At 45.7% G+C, this 19,191-nt stretch overlaps 1 protein-coding gene across 5 annotated transcripts in view; it reads right to left on the reverse strand.

Annotated features, from left to right (window-relative positions):
* Positions 1–730: 730 nt before the first annotated feature.
* Positions 731–19,191, reverse strand: part of ACLY (ATP citrate lyase) — a 52,427-nt gene continuing 33,966 nt past the window's right edge. For all 5 annotated transcript variants that reach the window (XM_053567940.1, XM_053567939.1, XM_053567943.1 and 2 more), the window contains 11 exons: positions 16,716–16,797; positions 15,708–15,818; positions 13,429–13,556; positions 11,968–12,061; positions 8,693–8,847; positions 6,815–6,965; positions 6,481–6,624; positions 4,175–4,288; positions 2,898–2,980; positions 2,333–2,409; positions 731–1,724 (listed from right to left, as the gene is read on the reverse strand). In XM_053567940.1, the coding sequence (XP_053423915.1) occupies positions 1,630–1,724; positions 2,333–2,409; positions 2,898–2,980; positions 4,175–4,288; positions 6,481–6,624; positions 6,815–6,965; positions 8,693–8,847; positions 11,968–12,061; positions 13,429–13,556; positions 15,708–15,818; positions 16,716–16,797 (1,234 nt within the window). In that variant the 3' untranslated portion in view covers positions 731–1,629. The remainder of the gene's footprint in view (positions 1,725–2,332; positions 2,410–2,897; positions 2,981–4,174; positions 4,289–6,480; positions 6,625–6,814; positions 6,966–8,692; positions 8,848–11,967; positions 12,062–13,428; positions 13,557–15,707; positions 15,819–16,715; positions 16,798–19,191) is intronic.

Raw genomic sequence — 19,191 nt, forward strand, 5'->3', positions numbered from 1 at the left:
CATAAACCATCGTGCCCCGCCTAGTTTGCTTTTATTAAATTTCAGATTAATATGAGGGTACAAAGGATTAGATTACAATGTTTGTTATCTATTAGGTAAAATCCCTGTTGGAGGTATGTCCCACACCCACGTGTGCCATATACCCTTACATTGTGACCATTAGGTGGCAGCACACAGATTTCCCTTCCTCTTCCTTTCCCCTCCAACTTGAATTAAGTTTTTCTCTTGTGTGGACGAGTATTCATCTACTGGCTTCGTATCAGTACTGAGTACATTGGATACTTGCTTTTCCATTCTTGTGATACTTTACTAAGAAGAATGGATTTCAACTCCATCCAGGTTAATGATGCTAGTATTTTAATTATTTTCTTAAGAGGTAGATGAGTATTTTAAAAAACTACATGCACTAAAACTATCAGAAAGTGGGCAGGGTACAGTGGCTCATGCTTGTAATCCTAACACTCTGGGAGGCTGAGGTAGGTGTATTGCTTAAGCTCATGAGTTCAAGACCAGCCTGAGCAAGAGTGAGACCCCTCCCTTCTCTAAAAAATAGCCAAGTGATCCAAGAAAAGAGGATCACTTGAGCCCAAGAGCTTGAGGTTGCTGTGAGCTATGACACCACCGTACTCTACCCAGGGTGACCAAGTAGGACTGTTTAAAAAAAGAAAAAAAAGTACAGTTCACAGGAAATATGGGTGAAAAAATAAGGATGACAGGAGACAGCAGTATTCCTTCATTGTTACTATATAGTTTATTTAAACCAAATTATGATAATACAGAGAAGAGACAGAGGTGGCGGCTGCCCAGAATCTCTGTGGATTACAGATGCAAAGTAGCTGGAGACGAACCCTTAGAACCACACTTCAGTTACAGACAGACAAATCAGCTGCATGAATACAGAGAACGTAAGACATAAGACATTTCACAGCTTTTTTCTTTGTGTTTCCATTTTAAACATATGTATGTTCCAACTTTACACTTTAAATTACTACTCCACATATTTTGTGACAATGGTTTAAAGATATAATGGTCACATCCCCCGGATATAAGCAGACTTTGATCTGCAACATGGAATGTCTCAATGGGATGTCAAACAAACCTTTAACACATAACATACAAAAAAGATCCTTAAAAATCAGATTAATACAATGTTCTTCACGTTGTATAAGAAGGAAGAGAAGTGGAGAAACAAGACATTAGGGGTGCTTTAAATGTATAGTATCTTGAGGTCTTAAAAATTTCATTCCCTTCCTCCAAGGGAAAAAAAAAATTTAACTAATGAAAAGAGAAAGCAACATTATCACACCCTACAATGAGGAAGAACACTATCCTGACAGTGCTTAGGTGCTTCCATATAATAAATATAAAGCAGGTAGCAGAGCAAATGTCACAAGTATTGTTTTTTATTTCTATGCTTATAAAAAAAATATTAAGCTTCTTTGTGTAGACTGAACAAGTGTTAGCCTCGGGTGTTGGCCTGGGTGCCTGTACACCAGGGGCTGTCTACATTCCAGGCCCATCCTATAGCAGGCTTCACTGCCAGCTGTCTGCGCACTTTTTCCAGGGGGCAGGGTGGGGAGAAAAAGGAGTTCTTGTTTTCAGTTTACTGCAACAAGGTTCCTGGCTCAGTTACATGCTCATGTGTTCTGGAAGAACATAGGAAATATCATCCCATGGATGACGATACAGCCCCTGCTTCAGCCTCTTCTGATCAAGATAGTGTCCTAAAAAGAAACAAATGCATCTTTTTGTTAGAGTTCCTTAAGCCTGATGAGGAGGGAAAGGATAAGGAAGGGAAACCTTTCTAATACAAAAAGGGTACATATAAAGAAGTGGGGAAATAAATCCAGATTCATTCCCTAGGAGATACCGCACACTTGGTAAAAGAGAACCGTTGGATTTAATTCTGTTTTCCTGGGCTAGCAATCATTTCTAAGAAGAAATGACAAAAGATAAAGGTAAGGGGGAAGTTATAGTAAGAAAGGAAGAATTAAGAACAATGATCAAGGGTGGGCCACAGTAGAAAGAGCAAGACCCCATCTCTACAAAAACATAGAAAAATTAGCCCGGTGTGTTGGTGCATGCATGCCTCTAGTCCCAACTACTTGGGAGGCTGAGTTGTTAGTGAGCTAAGATACCACTGTATTCTAGCCTGGGAAAAAAAGACCCTGTTTCAAAAACAAAAAAAAAGAAATCCCCAGTGATTAAGAAGATAACAACATCTCTTTTATAGAAACTCACCACATGGGCAAGTAGTGTAGCTGAACTGTGGGGGTTAGGTAAAAAAACAAAACACCAATCCTTAAAACAACAGCAGTTGCAGCAAACTTACCAATGAAGCCCATACTCCTTCCCAGCACAAAGATGCCATTGAGGGCTCCAATGTCAATATATTCATCAGCTTCCTCCCTGCAACACACAATCTACTTGTAGTTTTAAAGCAGTTCACACTGACTGTTCTCCTCAGACAGCACTACTTCTGCCCAGGAAAAAGAAACTCTCTTTGGGCTTCGTGCCTGTGGCTCAAGCAGCTAAGACGCCAGCCACATACCCGAGCTGGTGGGTTCGAATCCAGCCTGGGCCCGCCAAACAACAATGATGGCTGCAACCAAAAAATATCCGGGTGTTGTGGCAGGCGCCTGTCGTCCCAGCTACTTGGGAGGCTGAGGCAAGAGAATCGCTTGAGCCCAGGAAAAAAAAAGAAACTCTCTTCGGTTTCAAAGTAGAAAAGAGGAGTGGTCTGAGTGATAGAATAACAGGCAATTTTTGTTTTCTTCTTTATACCTCTGCTTATTTTCTAAATCCTCTATAATTAGCATGCATTATTTTTATAGTTCAAAGGAAACAACAAAAAAATCAGTATATGTTATGAAGAAGAAAATGGCTGCAAAGCTTACCGAGTGAAGGACCCACAGTGTCTAAGCATGTCTACAAATGCAACTCCAATGAAACCATCTACATTCAGGATAAGATTTGGTTTCTGGGAAAGCAAAAAATTCAAAGCATCATTATTTCTTTTTTGCTTTGTAATCTTCCACTGTTACTACTACTGCTATTACTATAAATTGTGACCACCATTTAAAAACCTCCCATCATATAGCCAGGTGTTGTGGCGGGCACCTGTAGTCCCAGCTACTCGGGAGGCTAAGGCAAGAGAATCGCTTAAGCCCAGGAGTTGGAGGTTGCTGTGAGCTATGTGATGCCATGGCACTCTACCGAGGGCCATAAAGTGAAACTCTGTCTCAAAAAAAAAACAACAGGGGCGGCGCCTGTGGCTTAGTCGGTAAGGCGCCGGCCCCATATACCGAGGGTAGCGGGTTCAAACCCGGCCCGGCCAAACTACAACCAAAATAGCCGGGCGTTGTGGCGGGCTCCTGTAGTCCCAGCTACTCGGGAGGCTGAGGCAAGAGAATCACTTAAGCCCAGGAGTTGGAGGTTGCTGTGAGCTGTGTGAGGCCACGGCACTCTACGGAGGGCCAAAAAGTGAGACTGTGTCTACAAAAAAACAAACAAACAAAAAACAACAACAAAAAAAAAACCCTCCCATCAGGCTCAGCACCTGTAGCTCAGCGGCCAGGGCACCAGCCACATACAGTGGGGCTGGCAGGATCAAACCTGGCCCTGGTCTGCCAAACATCAATGACAACAACAACAATAGCCAAGTGTTAGGGCAGGCACCCAGCTACTGGGGAGGCTGAGGCAAGAAAATCACTTAAGCCCAAGAGTTTGAGGCTGCTGTGAGCTGTGACGCCACAACACTCTACCGAGGGTGTCATAGTGAGACTCTGTCTCCAAAAACAAAAATAAAAAAACAAAACTCCCATCAATCCAACTACTTGGGAGGCAGAGGTGGGAGAATGGCTTGAGCCCAGGAATTTGGACCAGCCTATACAACACAGCCATGACCCCACCTCAAACAAACGAAACCCCCCCATCAATACCCCCGTTGGTTGAGATTGTATCTCACTCAGTTCAACTCCCAGCAGCTAGCAATAGGTCTGACACCTAACTGATAATTAATACATGTCTGCTGAATTTTGTTATGCAATAGAAATTTCCAGAAAACCAGATTTGATTTTAGCTGCATAATCAAAATGTAACCTGGCTGTCATTTCCGCCATGATGTTCATTTAACATATGATTAAGGGAATTAGAGAAAGGTTTTCTTTGTTACCTTTGAGGTGGTAATTTTCTCCACTTCCAATGCGTAATCGAGCAGAGGGGTGGCAGGGAAATGCTGTTTGACATAATCTTTGAGGATCTGCACCCGCATGTCTGGGTTGTTTATCTAGAAATAGACCCAAAGTTACACAGGGACCCACTCAACATGCTGCTGTTAAGGATGTTGTTTGTATTTTTGCCACAAGTGGTCAGAACTGTAAGTGTCTTATCCCAGAGGTGATTCAGGGACCTCATGATCCACTTGTATGATTCCATGTGGCATCAAATGTTACACTGCTGTGGTGCTGAAGGTTTCTGAAGTCCTCTCACATCTCATTTGGGACACAAAACAATCGCTAGAAGCTCTCTCTTTTAGGTTACAGCTGACTGAGCCCTAGAGATGTTCAGAGAATTGCCCATGTCCCACAGTGTTACGCCTCGACGCTGGGACTTGCCCACTCACCAACCCAGAGTCTTAGGTTCTAGCCACCAGCTCTGTAGCCTAGTCATGCCATAACAAAGTTCTACACTAGGCAAGCACATACTGGAATTAGGGTAGCCAAGTATCTCCAAAATTTTAGGGAAAACTCTAGACCTGCAATGAATGCAATTAACCATGTGTTAGGAGACCCATATCTGTCAGTGGGGGAGATGATCTAGGCAACGCTTATGCCAAACCCCAATACCACAGCAACCTCCCTCACCAAAGACACAGAAGGTCGCTGTGGCCTCCAGAAAGGAAGGAGCCCAAAGACTGAGGGTGGCAGCACAGGTCCAGCATTGTCTTAGAGTGAGGCCCCATACTGTGGATGGGGAAGGTGTTACCGGCTCAAGAGCAAAGTTCAGCAAAGCCTAGATGGGAAGTCCCTCGGAGCTAACTGCCTTTCCTGGTTGGTTCTAATCCAATCCTTGCTCATCAAGTGACCTGGATGTCTAACCTGAGATGGCCAAGTGTTTAGGTGTCTGGAAGTGGGTGTCTTGAATCACACACATGACCTCTTATAGTAAGGTGAGTCATGCTTCTTGCTTAGATCAGTGGCGTGTCCGAGTGAAATGAGGTTTCTGAGCTATACAGGTGAGGAGCCCAGGGCAAAGGGAACCACTAAGAAGTTATCCCTGTGAGCTGCTAAGCAACAGCCAACTACTTTATCTTTCTCTTTGGTTTCTAAATCCAGCACACAACCAGGACACAGAGGACTAAGTCCCACATGAGACTTTATTAACTGTTTAAAATATTTACTGTGGCTGGGTACAGTGGCTCATGTCTGTAATCCTATCACTCTGAGAGGCCAAAGTGGGTGGACTGCATGAGCTCGGGAGTTCAAGACCAGCCTGAACAAAAGTGAGACCCTTTTCTACTAAAAATAGAAAAACTAGCCAGGTGTTTTAGCAAGCACCTGTAGTCCCAGCTACTCAGGAGGCTAAGGCAAGGGGATCTCTTGAGCCCAAGGGTTTGAGGTTGTTGTGCACTATCACGCCATAGCACTCTACCTCGGGGGACAAAGGGAGACTCTGTCTCAAAAAACACCCAAAAAAAAAACAAAAAACCCACTTGTTTAGCCAATGAAATGTGAGTGCAAGTTAACCATTTAACTCCTATCAGAAGCTTTAAGAGCCTTCAGCAAAGGTGGATATAGTGTGAATAAGAAATAAATCTTTCTGGTTCAGCGACTGTAGCTCAGTGATTAGGGCGCTGTCCACATACACTGAAGCTAGTGGGTCAGAACCCAGCCCGGGCTTGCTAAACAATAATGACAACTACAACAACAGCAAAAAATAGCCCGGCATTGTGGCAGGTGCATGTAGTCCCAGCTACTTGGGAGACTGAGGCAAGAGAATTGCTTAAGCCCAGGAGTTGGAGCTTGCTGTGAGCTGTGAGGCAACGGTACTCTACTGAGGTCGACATAGTGAAAATGTCTCAAAAAAAGAGAAACCTTTCTATTGTAAGCCACTGAGATTTTTGGAGTTATTACTGCAGCAAGAAACATTACCTAGCCTATAGACCCTTATGTTCCCTCAACAGTAGACTTACTCCTTTCTTCTATAAGGTTTACTTGGAAAGCCAAAGTTACCAACTTTCCATTTCATCATATTTTCACACTGCAACTGAATGAGATAAAAACTGTTAAGAGCAATCTGTTCTTATAAAATGGGTAAAACTGCTGCCTTATATTTGGCCTGTTAACACGTCCAAAGTTTTATATGTTGGGAGTCAAGGGCTCAGGTGCTCCCAGCTAAACTGGAAGCTGCCCTGAACTGCCCTCCCATCACCGCCCACCCTGTCAGTCCATCCCCTCCTCCAGGAGAGCAGCAACTCACCGATTTCACTCGGTGACCAATGCCCATGATGAGTTTCCCTTCCTTCTTCATCTTGTTCACAAACTCCATGGGGATAATGCCACTGTCAAAGGCTTTACTGAACATCTTGGCTGCTGCATCCAAAGCACCCCCAAACCGATCCCCCTATAGGAGAAACACACACAGATACCTTGTGGTTTCCTTCGACTTTGCAAACCAACCCAGCATATCCCAAACAGCCCTCAGCACAAGGGTTTACATTCAGAGTTTCCTTCTAAGGACTCTGCTGTGACAAGGCAGCATGATGCCAAAGGCCAGTGTCCCCCCATTCTCCTCCTAGGATGACAGAACTTACAATGGTGAGCAGCCCCGAGGTAAGGCTGGAGACCAGGTCCTTCCCAGCTCGGGCACAGATGATGGTGTTGTGAGCCCCAGAGACGGCTGGTCCATGATCAGCTGTCACCATCAGACACATCTCAATGAACTGGCAAGAGTATTTGGGCAACCTAGAGGAAGGTGAGTGAGAGGCAAGAATAGGTGGAACAAAGGTCAGGAGACAAGGCCAATACGCCTACTTCCACCCTCCTCCCTGAACAAGTCACTCGAATACAGGAAGAGTAGTTTACCTCCCAGTCCAAGTCTAACGCTATTGCACAACTCGAAGGCAAAAACTTCCTGAGTCTTTTTTGTTTGTTTTGAGACACAGCCTCAAGCTGTCGCTCTGTGTAGAGTGCTGTGGCATCACAGCTCACAGCAACCTCCAACTCCTGGGCTCAAGCAATTCTCCTGCCTACGCCTCCCAAGTATCTGGGACTACAGGAGCCCACCACAACGCCCGGCTATTTTTTAGTTGCAGCCGTCCTTGTTGTTTGGCAGGCCTGGGCTGGATTCGAACTTGCCAGCTCAGGTGTATGTGGCTGGCGCCTTAGCCGCTTGAGCCACAGGCGCTGAGCCAACCTCCTGAGTCTTGAGTAGCTCTGGGTCTTGCTATGGTCAAATGCTGCTTTTAAAATTGAATTTACAACGAGGTTTTAAGATTTTTTCTTTAGGAAGCAGTTTTTAGCCTGAATTGCTGCGCCAGGATTTGACCTATATTTGTGGCTACTCTCCACATACCAGAGGTGAGACCTCTGTCCCTTTCACAGTGTAAGAGCTCTAAGACTCCCTCCTGCAACGTTCAACCTCCAAATAACAATCAAATCTGGGGCAGACACCTGTAATCCTAGCACTGGGAGGCTGAGGTGGGTAGATTGCCTAAGCTCACAGAGTTCGAGACCAGTCTGAGCAAGAGCAAGACCCTGTCTCTAAAAACAGTTGGGCGTTGTGGCAGGCACCTGTAGTCCTAGCTACTTGGGAGGCTGAGATAAGAGAATCACTTGAGTCCAAGAGTTTGAGGTTGCTGTGAGCTATGATGCCAGGGCCCTCTACAAGCGCAACAAAAGTGAGACTCTTGTCTAAAAAAAAAGAACGAAGCCTGAAGACACATGAAACAAGAGCAGAAAGACCTGCTCAGGTGTTACAAGCTGTGAAATTTTCCCAAGGGCCCAAAGCACAACCAAGACCAATCAATCTCTCTCAAGGTGAGGGGTGAGGACAAGACACAGCCAAGACTCTGATCCAGCTTTCTGCTCAGTGCCACCTCAAGCCTAGGTTCTGTGAGTCACATACTCAACTGGCTCCCTTGCCCAGCTGTCAGCCCCAGGGGAGGGCTAAACTTGGGACTTGCAGAGAAAACCAATCAGGCTGATAAGAGATGGAAATTTGCAAAGAGAACACAATATCAGGTACTTTGCTACCAGGCCCACACTCCTTAGGCTACCAGATCTTTCCAGTAAGATCTTTTCTTTAAGCCCTACCTTTCTGTCATGAGGTCTGCATTTACTCTTTTCTGTTCCCAAGGGAAAGGGAAAGAAACTGTCCTAAGACCTCTGATGAAGTCACCGCTTTCTGCTTCTCCTGGTTTAGACTGGCCTTTCTGCCCTTGAAACAACTTGTGTCTCTTTTCTCTGGCCTTTCAATTGACTTGTGGCCCACAAGACTGACCTTGGATGTACCCCCACAGCCCGCCCACCCCACTTCCTTGGTCAGGGGAAATTTTTTTTATTTTTATTTTTGTGGTTTTTGGCCGGGCCTGGTTTTGAACCCATCACCTCCAGCATATGGGACCTACCCCTTTGAGCCGCAGGCACTGCCCTGTCAGGGGAAATTTTTAACTTTGTCCTCTGTGCCTCACCTTTTCTGGAACCAGAGAAGGCCGAGGACTCCACCAATGCCCATTTCTTCCTTGAAGACCTCAGTGATGGGCATGCCCGCATAGATGAGCTCCTGTCCTCTCTCATCGCAGATGCTGGTCATGAATGAGGCAGGTTTGCGGATCAAACCTAGTTCCTGGGCAGAGAGAAGCAAGGCCATAGAGACTAACATATACTTTTCCAGGACTTTCCTGCTTTGTGTACCTTGCCAGTGTCCCAGGAATGTCTTAAACTCTGGCGGCCAAGCAATAACTTTCAGACAACCTCCTCCCAAGATAGACATCCAAAGCCCTTATGTCAGATCACTGAGCACACAAAAAATAGGAGCACCACGCCCAGGTACCCACTTGGCATCACCATGATTTCAGCCCTTCACTGAGCATTTACAGGGCCAGGGAGTACACTAAGCAGTTTACTTGCATTGCTTCATTTTAACCTCACCAAAGAGAATCATTCCTTTTGTTATAGTGAAAAAATGAGGCTTAGAGAGGTTAGGCCACCGGCCCAAAGTCACCTGGCTAAGAAATGGTAAAATAAATCCAAAGGAAAATCTTAAAAACATTTCACATACAACTGCCAACCCCCACCACAATGTGGTGAGCTATGCAGGGGTAGAAATGGGGAGGGGAAGAGGTTCACTTCAACATGTCCTTTTACCCAGGGGTGGGCCACTGAGCTCCAGAGCTCCCCATTTCCAGCATTGGGGTACAACAAGGTATTGTCCAATTCTGTCTAACCCCATTTCTTCAACTATCCCCTATGACATTTTTTTCAAAATGCTTGTTAAGTTACATATTGCATTATAAAAGAAACGTGAATAAATTCTTTTTCTTTTTTTTTGAGACAGTCTATGTCACCCTCGGAGTACCATGGTGTCACAGCTCACAGCAACCACAAACTCTTGGGCTTAAGCGATTCTCTTGCCTCAACCTCCCAAGTAGCTGGGATTTCAGCTGCCCACCACAATGCCTGGCTATAAATTCTTCTTTTTAAAAAAATGTTAAAGTACAGCCAGGCTCAGCTTGCACCTATAATTCTAGCACTCTGGGAGGCTGAGGCGGGTGGATTGCTTGAGCTCAGGAGTTCGAGACCAGCTTCAGCAAGAGCAAGATCCCGTCTCTACTAAAAATAGAAAAACTAGCCAGGCATTGTGGCAGGTGCCTGTAGTCCCAACTACTTAGAAGGCTGAGGCAGGAGAATGGCTTGAGCCCAAGACTTTGAGGTTGCTGTAAGCTATGATGATGCCACAGCACTCTACCCCAGATGACAGAGTGAGACTTTAATCTCAAAAAATAAAATTTAAAGTGCAACAGATATAGTTATATCCCCCCTGACATCCACCCCAATCTTGGTCTCAGTTAATGCCAGTATTAGTTGAGTGGACAACTTTTATTTACACACACACAGACACATGGAGAATATACAATGTTTTGTGTGCATACATTTTTCATAATCATAATAGATACACTGTTCCATAATGTACTGTTTACTCAGTTCCTCTTAACTGCTATGTGGCATCCCATTGTATGATAAAAATCATAGTCCAAGTTTAGGACTTGCCCGAGTGAGAGTGAGACCCCGAATGATAAAAAAATGAAAAACCAAGCCGGGCACTGCAGCGAGCACCTATAATCCCAGCAGCTTCCAGAGGCTGAGGCAGTGGGATGCCCACAGCCCGAGTCTGAGATTGCAGTGAGCAATGATGCCACTGCACTCTGCTCAGGGCATAGGGTGGGACTCTGTCTCAAAAAAAAAAAAAAAAAAAAAAAAATCACAGTCCACTGATAACTATCAACTAAAAAAAGTATTCTGAATGTTATATGAAAGTGAAAGCATTTCCCTAAAGTCACTTTCTAGATGTATAAGTATTTTCAAAATTCACTGGTATTACCCAACTGCCTTTGAGAAAGGTTGTCCCGGCTCAGCGCCCGTAGTACAGTGGTTACAGCACCAGCCACATGCACCGAAGGTGGAGGGTTCGAACCCAGCCTGGGACAGCTAACCAACAATGACAAATGCAACAAAAAATAGCCGGGCATTGTGGCGGGCACCTATAGTCCCAGCCATTTGAGAGCCCAAGAGTTTGAGGTTGCTGTGCGCTGTGACACCACAGCACTCTATGGAGAGTGACATAGGGAGACTCTGTCTCAAAAAATAAAAATAATAAAAATAAAAAAAGGTTATTTCAATTTTTATTCCCAAAACAAAGAATAAATGTACTAGCTTTCTCAAACCAGTACAAACACCACGTATTATCAATTTTTTTTTTTTTGGTAGAGAGAGAGTCTTACTTTGTCACTCTCAGTAGAGTGCCGTGGCGTCACATGGCTCACAGCAACCTATAGCTCCTGGGCTTAGGTGATTCTCTTGCCTCAGCCTCCCAAGTAGCTGGGACTACAAGCGCCCGCCACAATGCCCGGCTTTTTTTTTTTTTTTTTGTAGTTTGGCCGGGGCCGGGTTTGAACCCGCCACCCTCGGCATATGGGGCCGGCGCCCTACTCACTGAGCCATAGGCGCCGCCCCCGGCTATTTTTTTTGTTGTTGCAGTTTGGCCGGGGCTGGGTTTGAACCTGCCACCCTCCGTATATGGGGCCAGCGCTCTACTCACTGAGCCACAGGTGCCGCCCTATTAAATATTTTCATAATAAGCATTTTATAAACGCTGACCTGATAGGGCAAAATTGGTATCACAGGTTTTATTTTGTTTCTTGTTATAAGGAATGAGCACTTTTTCAAGTTAAAATGCCATTTCCTACCCATTTTCTATTGTTACTCATCTTTTAAACATTTGCTTTCAAAGAGTGCTTGTGTATTAAAAAAATTAGTTCTTCATCTATGCCCCGTAGACAAGTAAGCAGAGTGGCCTCAACTTTACCCCTGAACTCCCTTAGCAAGTGTAAAAAAGTCTTAGGGGACATTCTCTGTCTCCAGCCCCCCTTCTCTAGGTCAGGTGATACACAGGTGAGACATACCCTGCCCCTAGCCCTCCTGATGGCCAGAAGAGCCCCCTCACAAGCTCCAGCACAAAAGTAGTGGGTGGAATCCAAGAATTAATCATCAAGGTTTCTTCAGATGCCCCTGGAGAAGCCTCCTTTGGACACGTGGTTTAGAGCACAAAGAGGTGACTTCGGGGTTACTTCAACTAGTTAGGAGGAGGTGGTTTCCAGCAGTTCCAGCCACATCAACTCACATCAACTACCTTACCCAACACCCAGTCGCCCTTGTCCATACCGTTAGGAACACGCAAGACACCTACCCGGGCCCAGGAGTAGTCCATGGGCACCGTTGGGGGCGGCACCTCCTGCGCAGGCACGATGACTCCTTTGACCACAAGATCTTCATATACAGACCTGGGGGAGAGGCAGCAAAATAATCCATGTGGATTTTTTTTTTGTTTGTTTTTTGGCCAGGGCTGGGTTTGAACTTGCCACCTCTGGCATATGGGACCGGCGCCCTACTCCTTGAGCCACAGGTGCCGCCCATGTGGATTTTTTTTTATTCTGGGCTCTTCTAAGCCCTCCCCAAAATGCTCCTCCCTCCAACCCAAACATTGCAGGTTTCTTCAGCTCTGAACCCTTCCCTGTCAGTGGCTTACTCTCACCGGCTGGATTCCTGAGAAATATCAATAAATGAAAACAAGTTCTGGCCTAGACTGCATTGACCCTTTTTTCCCCACCAGCTCTCACCCCCTTCTGTAAAGTCATATGGGACTTTACAGAAAGTTGAATCTGGAGGATGAGGAAGGACAGTGGGGAGCAGCTAGGCAGGTTTAAGAGACAGAAATGAGAGGAGATAATAGGATATTCAATAACTATCAGTCAGAAGTGACACTCTTAAACATTTCCATGCTCACTTCTCTCTCTCTCTTTTTTTGACACAGAGTACCACTATAGTATAGTGGTGTCATCATACCTCACAGCAACTCAAACTCCTGGGTTCAAGCAATCCTCCTGCCTTAGCCTCCTCAGTAGCTGAGACTATAGGTGCCTGTCACCATGCCCATTAATCTTCTGTATTTTTAGTAAAGATGGGGTCTTGTTCTTGCTTTGGCTGGTTTTGAACTCCTGACTTCAAATGATCCTTCCACCTTGGCCTCCCAGAGTACTAGGTTTACAGGCATGAGCTCCTGTACTTGGCTTGCTCATCTCTCATTTAAAGCTACCTGCCAGCTCCTGACCAACATGGCAGACTCAGAAACTCAGCACGTTTCTTTTTTTTTTTTGAGACCGAGTCTCAGTATGTTGCCCTCAGTAGAGTTCCATGGCGTCACAGCTCATAGCAATCTCAAACTCTTGGGCTCAAGTGATTCTCTTGCCTCAGCCTCCCAAGTAGCTGGGACTAAAGGTGCCCGCCACAACACCCAGCTATTGTTTTGTTGTTGTTGTTGTTGCAATTGTCATTGTTGTTTTAGCTGGCCTGGGCTGGGTTCAAACCTGCAAGCCTGGGTGTTATGTGGCTGGCACCCTACCCACTGAGCTATGGGTGCCACCAGAAACTCAGCACATTTTAACAGCAGCTTGCATGGCCTGTATCTGCACTACTACAAACAAAATGAAAGGAAAGCCCAAGAGGAAGAGGACTTTAAATCACCCACACAACTATATTAGACCCAGGAAGATCAGCTACCCTATGTTGGAGACTGCTGACCCCAGGATTTGGACTGCTGACAAATTTGGAAAGAGAGGGGAGGCTGGCATCCTTCCCAAATTCCACTTACTGGATGATTTCTCCAAGCTCATCAAAGCTCCGTGGCACAAACACTCCTGCTTCCTTCAAAGCCTGGTTCTTGGCTACTGCAGTCTCAGAAGCCTGGTTGGCACAAGCTCCAGCGTGGCCAAACTGGACCTGGAAGGCAAATAAGAACTGCCTGTTAATCCTCCAAGAGAAAGGACAAAGGACCTGTGAAACACCAGCGCCAATCCTAGACCAGCATTGTGTTAAACGCTTTACATGAATCACATCATTTCAGCCTCAAGCAAGTTCACTAGCTACAAAGGGGCTCACTCCAGTAGTCCTAGCATTCTGGGAGGCTGAGGTGGGAGGATCACTCTAGTTTAGTAATTCAAGACCAACCTGGGCAAGAGCGAGACCCCGTTCTCTACCAAAAATAGAAAAATTAGCCAGACATCATGGCACACACCTATAGTCCTAGCTACTCAGTAGGCTGAGACAAGGGGATTACTTGAACTCAGGAGTTTGTGGATGGTATGAGCTGTGATGATACCACTACTCTCTAACCCAGGCAAAAGAATGGGATCCTGCTCTCACAGTAATAAAGTAAGGGAATATGGATTTGAGCAGGAGGAAGAAAAAGCTAATCAGAAAAGCTTAGTGGTGACTGTGTCTTTAATCATGCGATGGGGAAATTAAATTAACCCAAGGAGAAATCTGGTACATAGCGCTGGCTTAGGGTGAGTTGTGGTGGGTAATCAAAGCACTAGCACTATCTAACCTGTCTAAATAACACTACCTTCAGGCCCTTTTCTAAGGGCTTGACTCATTCAGCCACTCAGTAGCGACACTGGTTTCCTATAAAAAGCAAAAATAGAAGCACAAAGGGGTAAAGTGTCACCCAGGTACTAAGTACTAGGTAGCACCTGAATGCAGGCAATTTGGTCTGTCTGTGCTCACAACCAATGAATAGAACAAAAGAGCGTGGCTTGGCGCCTGTGGCTCAAGTGGCTAAGGCGCCAGCCACATACACCTGAGCTGGCGGGTTCGAATCCAGCCCAGGCCTGCCAAAAAAACAATCATGGCTGCAACCAAAAAATAGCCAGGCGTTGTGGCAGGTGCCTGTAGTCCCAGCTATTTGGGAGGCAGAGGCAAGAGAATCACTTGAGCCCCGGAGTTGGAGGTTGCTGTGAGCTGTGATGCCATAGCGCTCTACTCAGGGCGACAGCTTGAGGCTCTGTCTCAAAAAAACAAACAAAAGAACAAAAGGGTGAAAGGTTAATAACTGCTGCTCTGGTTAGAAAAGGTTGAAAGACATGCCCTTAAAGCTCTATTCCCCCACACATTCTTTGTAGACTTTATCTGCATGAGTGGATGTGTAGGAAAGAGAAGAGATTCCATACTCAGAAATTCTGGGTTCAGGAAGTTAACCAAGTTTCTTTAAATCTGGGATTTTTCAAAACAAAACCCAAAATGTCTATAAGAGAAATACATTAAAACCAAAACACTAAGGACCTGCCCTACCCAAGGGGTGATAATGAGCACCCAGGAAGATGTAGCAGAGCCCCGGGCCCCTGCCCTCTTGGAGGTGCTCTCAGGTGCCGGGTTTGGGGAGGGCTAGGAAGTTTTATATACACAGCACTAAGAAGACTTTATGCTCACTGGCAGGGTGACAACTACTGATGAACTAACTGGGTGACAAATGGTTGTTCCTTGGGTTTCATCATCACTGTAAGGGCCATCTGCAAGGTACAGGATTCTCTGAGGCTGGAGAACAGGGGCTGAAGTCTGGCCAGTGATGCCCTAGCAGAAGACAGACAACTGAGAAGCTCAGCAGACAGCAGAAGCTCAGACAGTGTTTATGTTCAAGCCCCATTATGTGTCCCCCAGGCACTTTCACATACACTTGGAACACACTGAGAACAATCCTTTCCTTCTACCACCTCTCCCCATGCAGAACTTCTCACAAGCCTCACCCAGCTCTGAGCCCAGGTTGTGTCCTCCCCACTTCATAGAAGTCCCTTCTCATCCCCTGAGCTGCAGTTCCAACACTGGCTTCTCTCAGGGAAGCCTCTCAACTCCTTCAGACAGCAGGCTTCTTGCTCTAAGCAGCAACTCAAGAGTCTTGTTCCAGCCTTCGTGCTGAAGAGTTTTTCTCCTCCAACTGCATATAAGCGCCCAAAGAACAGGGCTCTGGCTGGCCTATGTAGTAACCAATCAAGTGATAAATACTCAGTGGAGAAATTAGCTGCTTAGTAAGATGACCACAAATGCCCCTATTGCCACTACCACTCTCTGCCCCAAAGTGACCTGTCCCAGCCATACCTCAGAGGAGAACATGGTGGCACAGGTCCCAATGCACCAACAGACGACAGGCTTGGTGATTCGGCCCTCCTTGATGCCCCGACAAATCTTATATTCCTCAGTGCCTCCTATCTGCCAAGGAATGGGGAATAAGAAAATGCCCTCGAGTTAGTGCAGCCCATACAGAGATACAGCCTGATGGAAAGGGGGGGCAGGAGCTCTGGACAAACAGAAAATAATGTTTAACTTCAGACTATAATTTGCTTTCTAGACAATTCGCACTAGAAGCAAGGAGGAATTCTAAGGGGACATGCTAGGTATCCCCTTCCTCATCTATAGTATAAGGTAATTTAGGATCTGAACTGCTCAGAGGTATGAGCAAGGGATGACATTATGGGACTCTCCCAAATTTACAAAAATGTATTTTTAAGCCTGGTGTTTTGGCTAATGTTTGTAATCTTAGCACTCTGGGAGGCTGAGGCGGATGGACTGCCTGAGCTCACAGGTTGGAAACCAGCCTGAGCCAGAGTGAGACCCCGCATCTAAAAATAGCCAGGCGTTGTGGTAGGTGCCTGTAGTCCCAGCTATTCAGGTGGCTGAGGCAAGAGAATCTATTGAGCTCAAGAGTTTGAGGTTGCTGTGAGCTATGATACCATGGCACTCTACCAAGCATTCTTGGTAGAGTGAGACTCTGTCTCAAAAACAAAACAAAACAAAACAAAATATATTTTTACTCCAGCTTTCCATTGCCCACTAGGTAGAGATCATGGCCAGTCAGAGCAGAGCTTCTCCCTTCCTGGTGCTAACGTCTTAGGCCACTGAGAAGTAAGAACTCTTTTTTCCAGGAACACACACACAGCAGTGCTAACAGTGACAACCTCTAGGTCTTAGAGTCCAAGAGATGGGATTACCAGGGATTGTCACTTTTACATTTTATAACCAAAATGCATGAATTTTTAAAAACTGAAATCATGTGTTACTTTTACAATCATAAATTTTTTATTTTTTTTTTTTTTCAAATAAACTCACCTCTCCAAGAACCACGATCATTTTGACTCCTGGAGTGTCCTGATAGCGTAACACATGGTCCATGAATGTTGAGCCAGGGTACCTGTCGAAAGCAGGGAGTACACATAGGATCAGGAGGTAGCTCGGGGAGGTGTGTACAAGTGTGGGAAGCATGCTTATACCAGGAACAGTTTTTGGAGACAGTCCCAAGCTGTTGCTCTCCATAGAGTGCTGTGGCATCACAGCTCACACCAACCTCAAACTCTTGGGCTTAGGCGATTCTCTTGCCTCAGCCTCCCAAGTAGCTGGGACTACAGGTGCCTGCCCTAACCTGGCAATTTTTTTTTTTGTTCTTGCAGTTGTCATTGTTGTTTTAGCTGCCCCAGAGCGGGTTTGAACCCTGCAGCCTCGGTGTACGTGGCCGGCACCCTACCCACTGAGCTATGGGCGCCGCCTAATACTGGTGTTTTGTTTTTCTTTTTGAGACAGAGCCTCCAGCTGTCACCCTCGGTAGAGTGCCATGGTGTCACAGCTCACAGCAACCTCCAACTCCTGGGCTCAAGCGATTCTCCTGCCTCGGCCTCCCAAGTAGCTGGGACTACAGGCTCCCGCCACAATGCCTGGCTATTTTTCTTTTATTTTGGTTGTAGCCATCTTTGTTTTGGCGGGCCCAGGCTGGATTTGAACCCGCCAGCTCAAGTGTATATGGCTGGCGTCTTAGCCACTTGAGCCACAGGCGCCCAGCCTAACACTGGGTTTTTTTATGGGTGTGGATAGTTAGGGCCCAGAGATGCCCCAGTAATAACCGAGAGGGGTGGGACGGGGGAGGTAGCAAATGGAACAGAAGGAAAGGGAAAAGAGGTACAGTTAATTAATTTGCAGACGAAGAGACCAGGTCCAAAATGAGCCCAAAGGGGTTTACTTGGCAGTAAGGGAGGCCCTGGAAAGCACCTGTGTGATAGTTTAAAATTGTACCCACAAATTCTCTGAAAAAGGTAGAATCTAAATCAATCAATCAATCAAAAGAAATGAAAAAGGTAGAACCCGAAGTCTCTCCTCCTGAATATGGGTCTGAATTAATGATTAGCTTCTTATGACCAAAAAGTGGCAGAAGCAATTCTATAACACTGACTTCCAAGGCTGGGTTTTAAGAGAACGTCTGGCACTCTGTCTTGAGTTGTGTGTCCTAGGGGAACCAGCCACCATGTCCTCTGTGCCTTCAGGACACTCACGCACTCTGTGGAGAAGCCCACAGAGAAGAGCCAACTTGCTAGCCATGTGAGCAGCCACCACAAGTGTCAGGCAAGTCATCTAACCATAGCCCTGCTGGCATCTAATTAGAAGCTCAAGAGACACCCTCACCCCCACAAACCAAAACCAAATCCTGACCCACAGGAACCTAGAAGATCAATGTTTACCATCATCTGAAGCTGCTTTGTTTTGGGGTGATATTTTTGTAGAAAAATAATTAACACAACATGCCAAGCTACATCCTAGGATGGCAGGTTGTTGCAAGAAGTCCTGTATGTTTTTTATTGCTTAAGGCCAAGCAGGTTTCTCTGCAGATCTTCATGTGTCAGAAGAATGTAGTCTAACAGGTGACATTTCCTGGACTTATCTGACCTGGAATCTTTGCTCAGGGAGCACCCAAGGACCTGAGTTCCCCAGGCCATACTCCTGAAGGCCTCCCATCTAAAATAACTTAGTAAAAGCCCAGGAGACAGATAAGGTGACTCACTCAACAGCTTTTGGTTTCTACCCTAGCAATAATGGCTGTCATAATAATAAATAGTAATGAGTAACACCTATTATGGACTTACTAAGTGCCAGATATTACTCTACTGATCAACTACTGATCATAGTTACCCCTTCAAAAAAAGAGAAACTGGAATTCGGACCCCTTTGGTTCAATTATAGACCTGGCCCTCCCACCAACTGTACTCTGCTGCCTCCCTATGGCCAACCAACAACAAAGTTACCCCCAAAACTCAAAACATTCTTTTATTTATTTGTTTAGAGATAGGCTCTTGTTTGTTTGTTTATTTATTTAATTTAGAGATGGGGTCTCACGCTGTCACCCAGCCTAGACTGCAGTGGTATCATTCACGTAGTTCACAGCAACCTCAAACTCTTGGCTGAAGTGATCCTCTTGCCTCAGCCTCCCGAGTGACTAGGATTACAGGTGTCTGCCACCATGCCTGGGTAATTTTTCCAGTTTTTGTAGAGGTGAGTTCTTATTATGTTGCTCAGGCTAGTCTTGAATTTTGGCCTCAAGCAATCCTCCTACCTTGGGCTTCCAAAGTTGTGGGATTATAGGCATGAGCCACCACAATGGGCCTCAAACATGTTTTAAAAACACATATGCCCTTAGACCGGGATTGATGATAAAACAAAGAAGCAAAAAAAAAAAAAAGAAACCAACCCCAAATCCCACATTTCCCTGTTTTCTAAAGTCACGCTCTATCAGTCTTGAAACTAGAGTAGAAATGCCAGGCAG

This window comes from Nycticebus coucang, chromosome 18, assembly GCF_027406575.1.
Source record: "Nycticebus coucang isolate mNycCou1 chromosome 18, mNycCou1.pri, whole genome shotgun sequence".
NCBI lineage: Eukaryota > Metazoa > Chordata > Mammalia > Primates > Lorisidae > Nycticebus > Nycticebus coucang.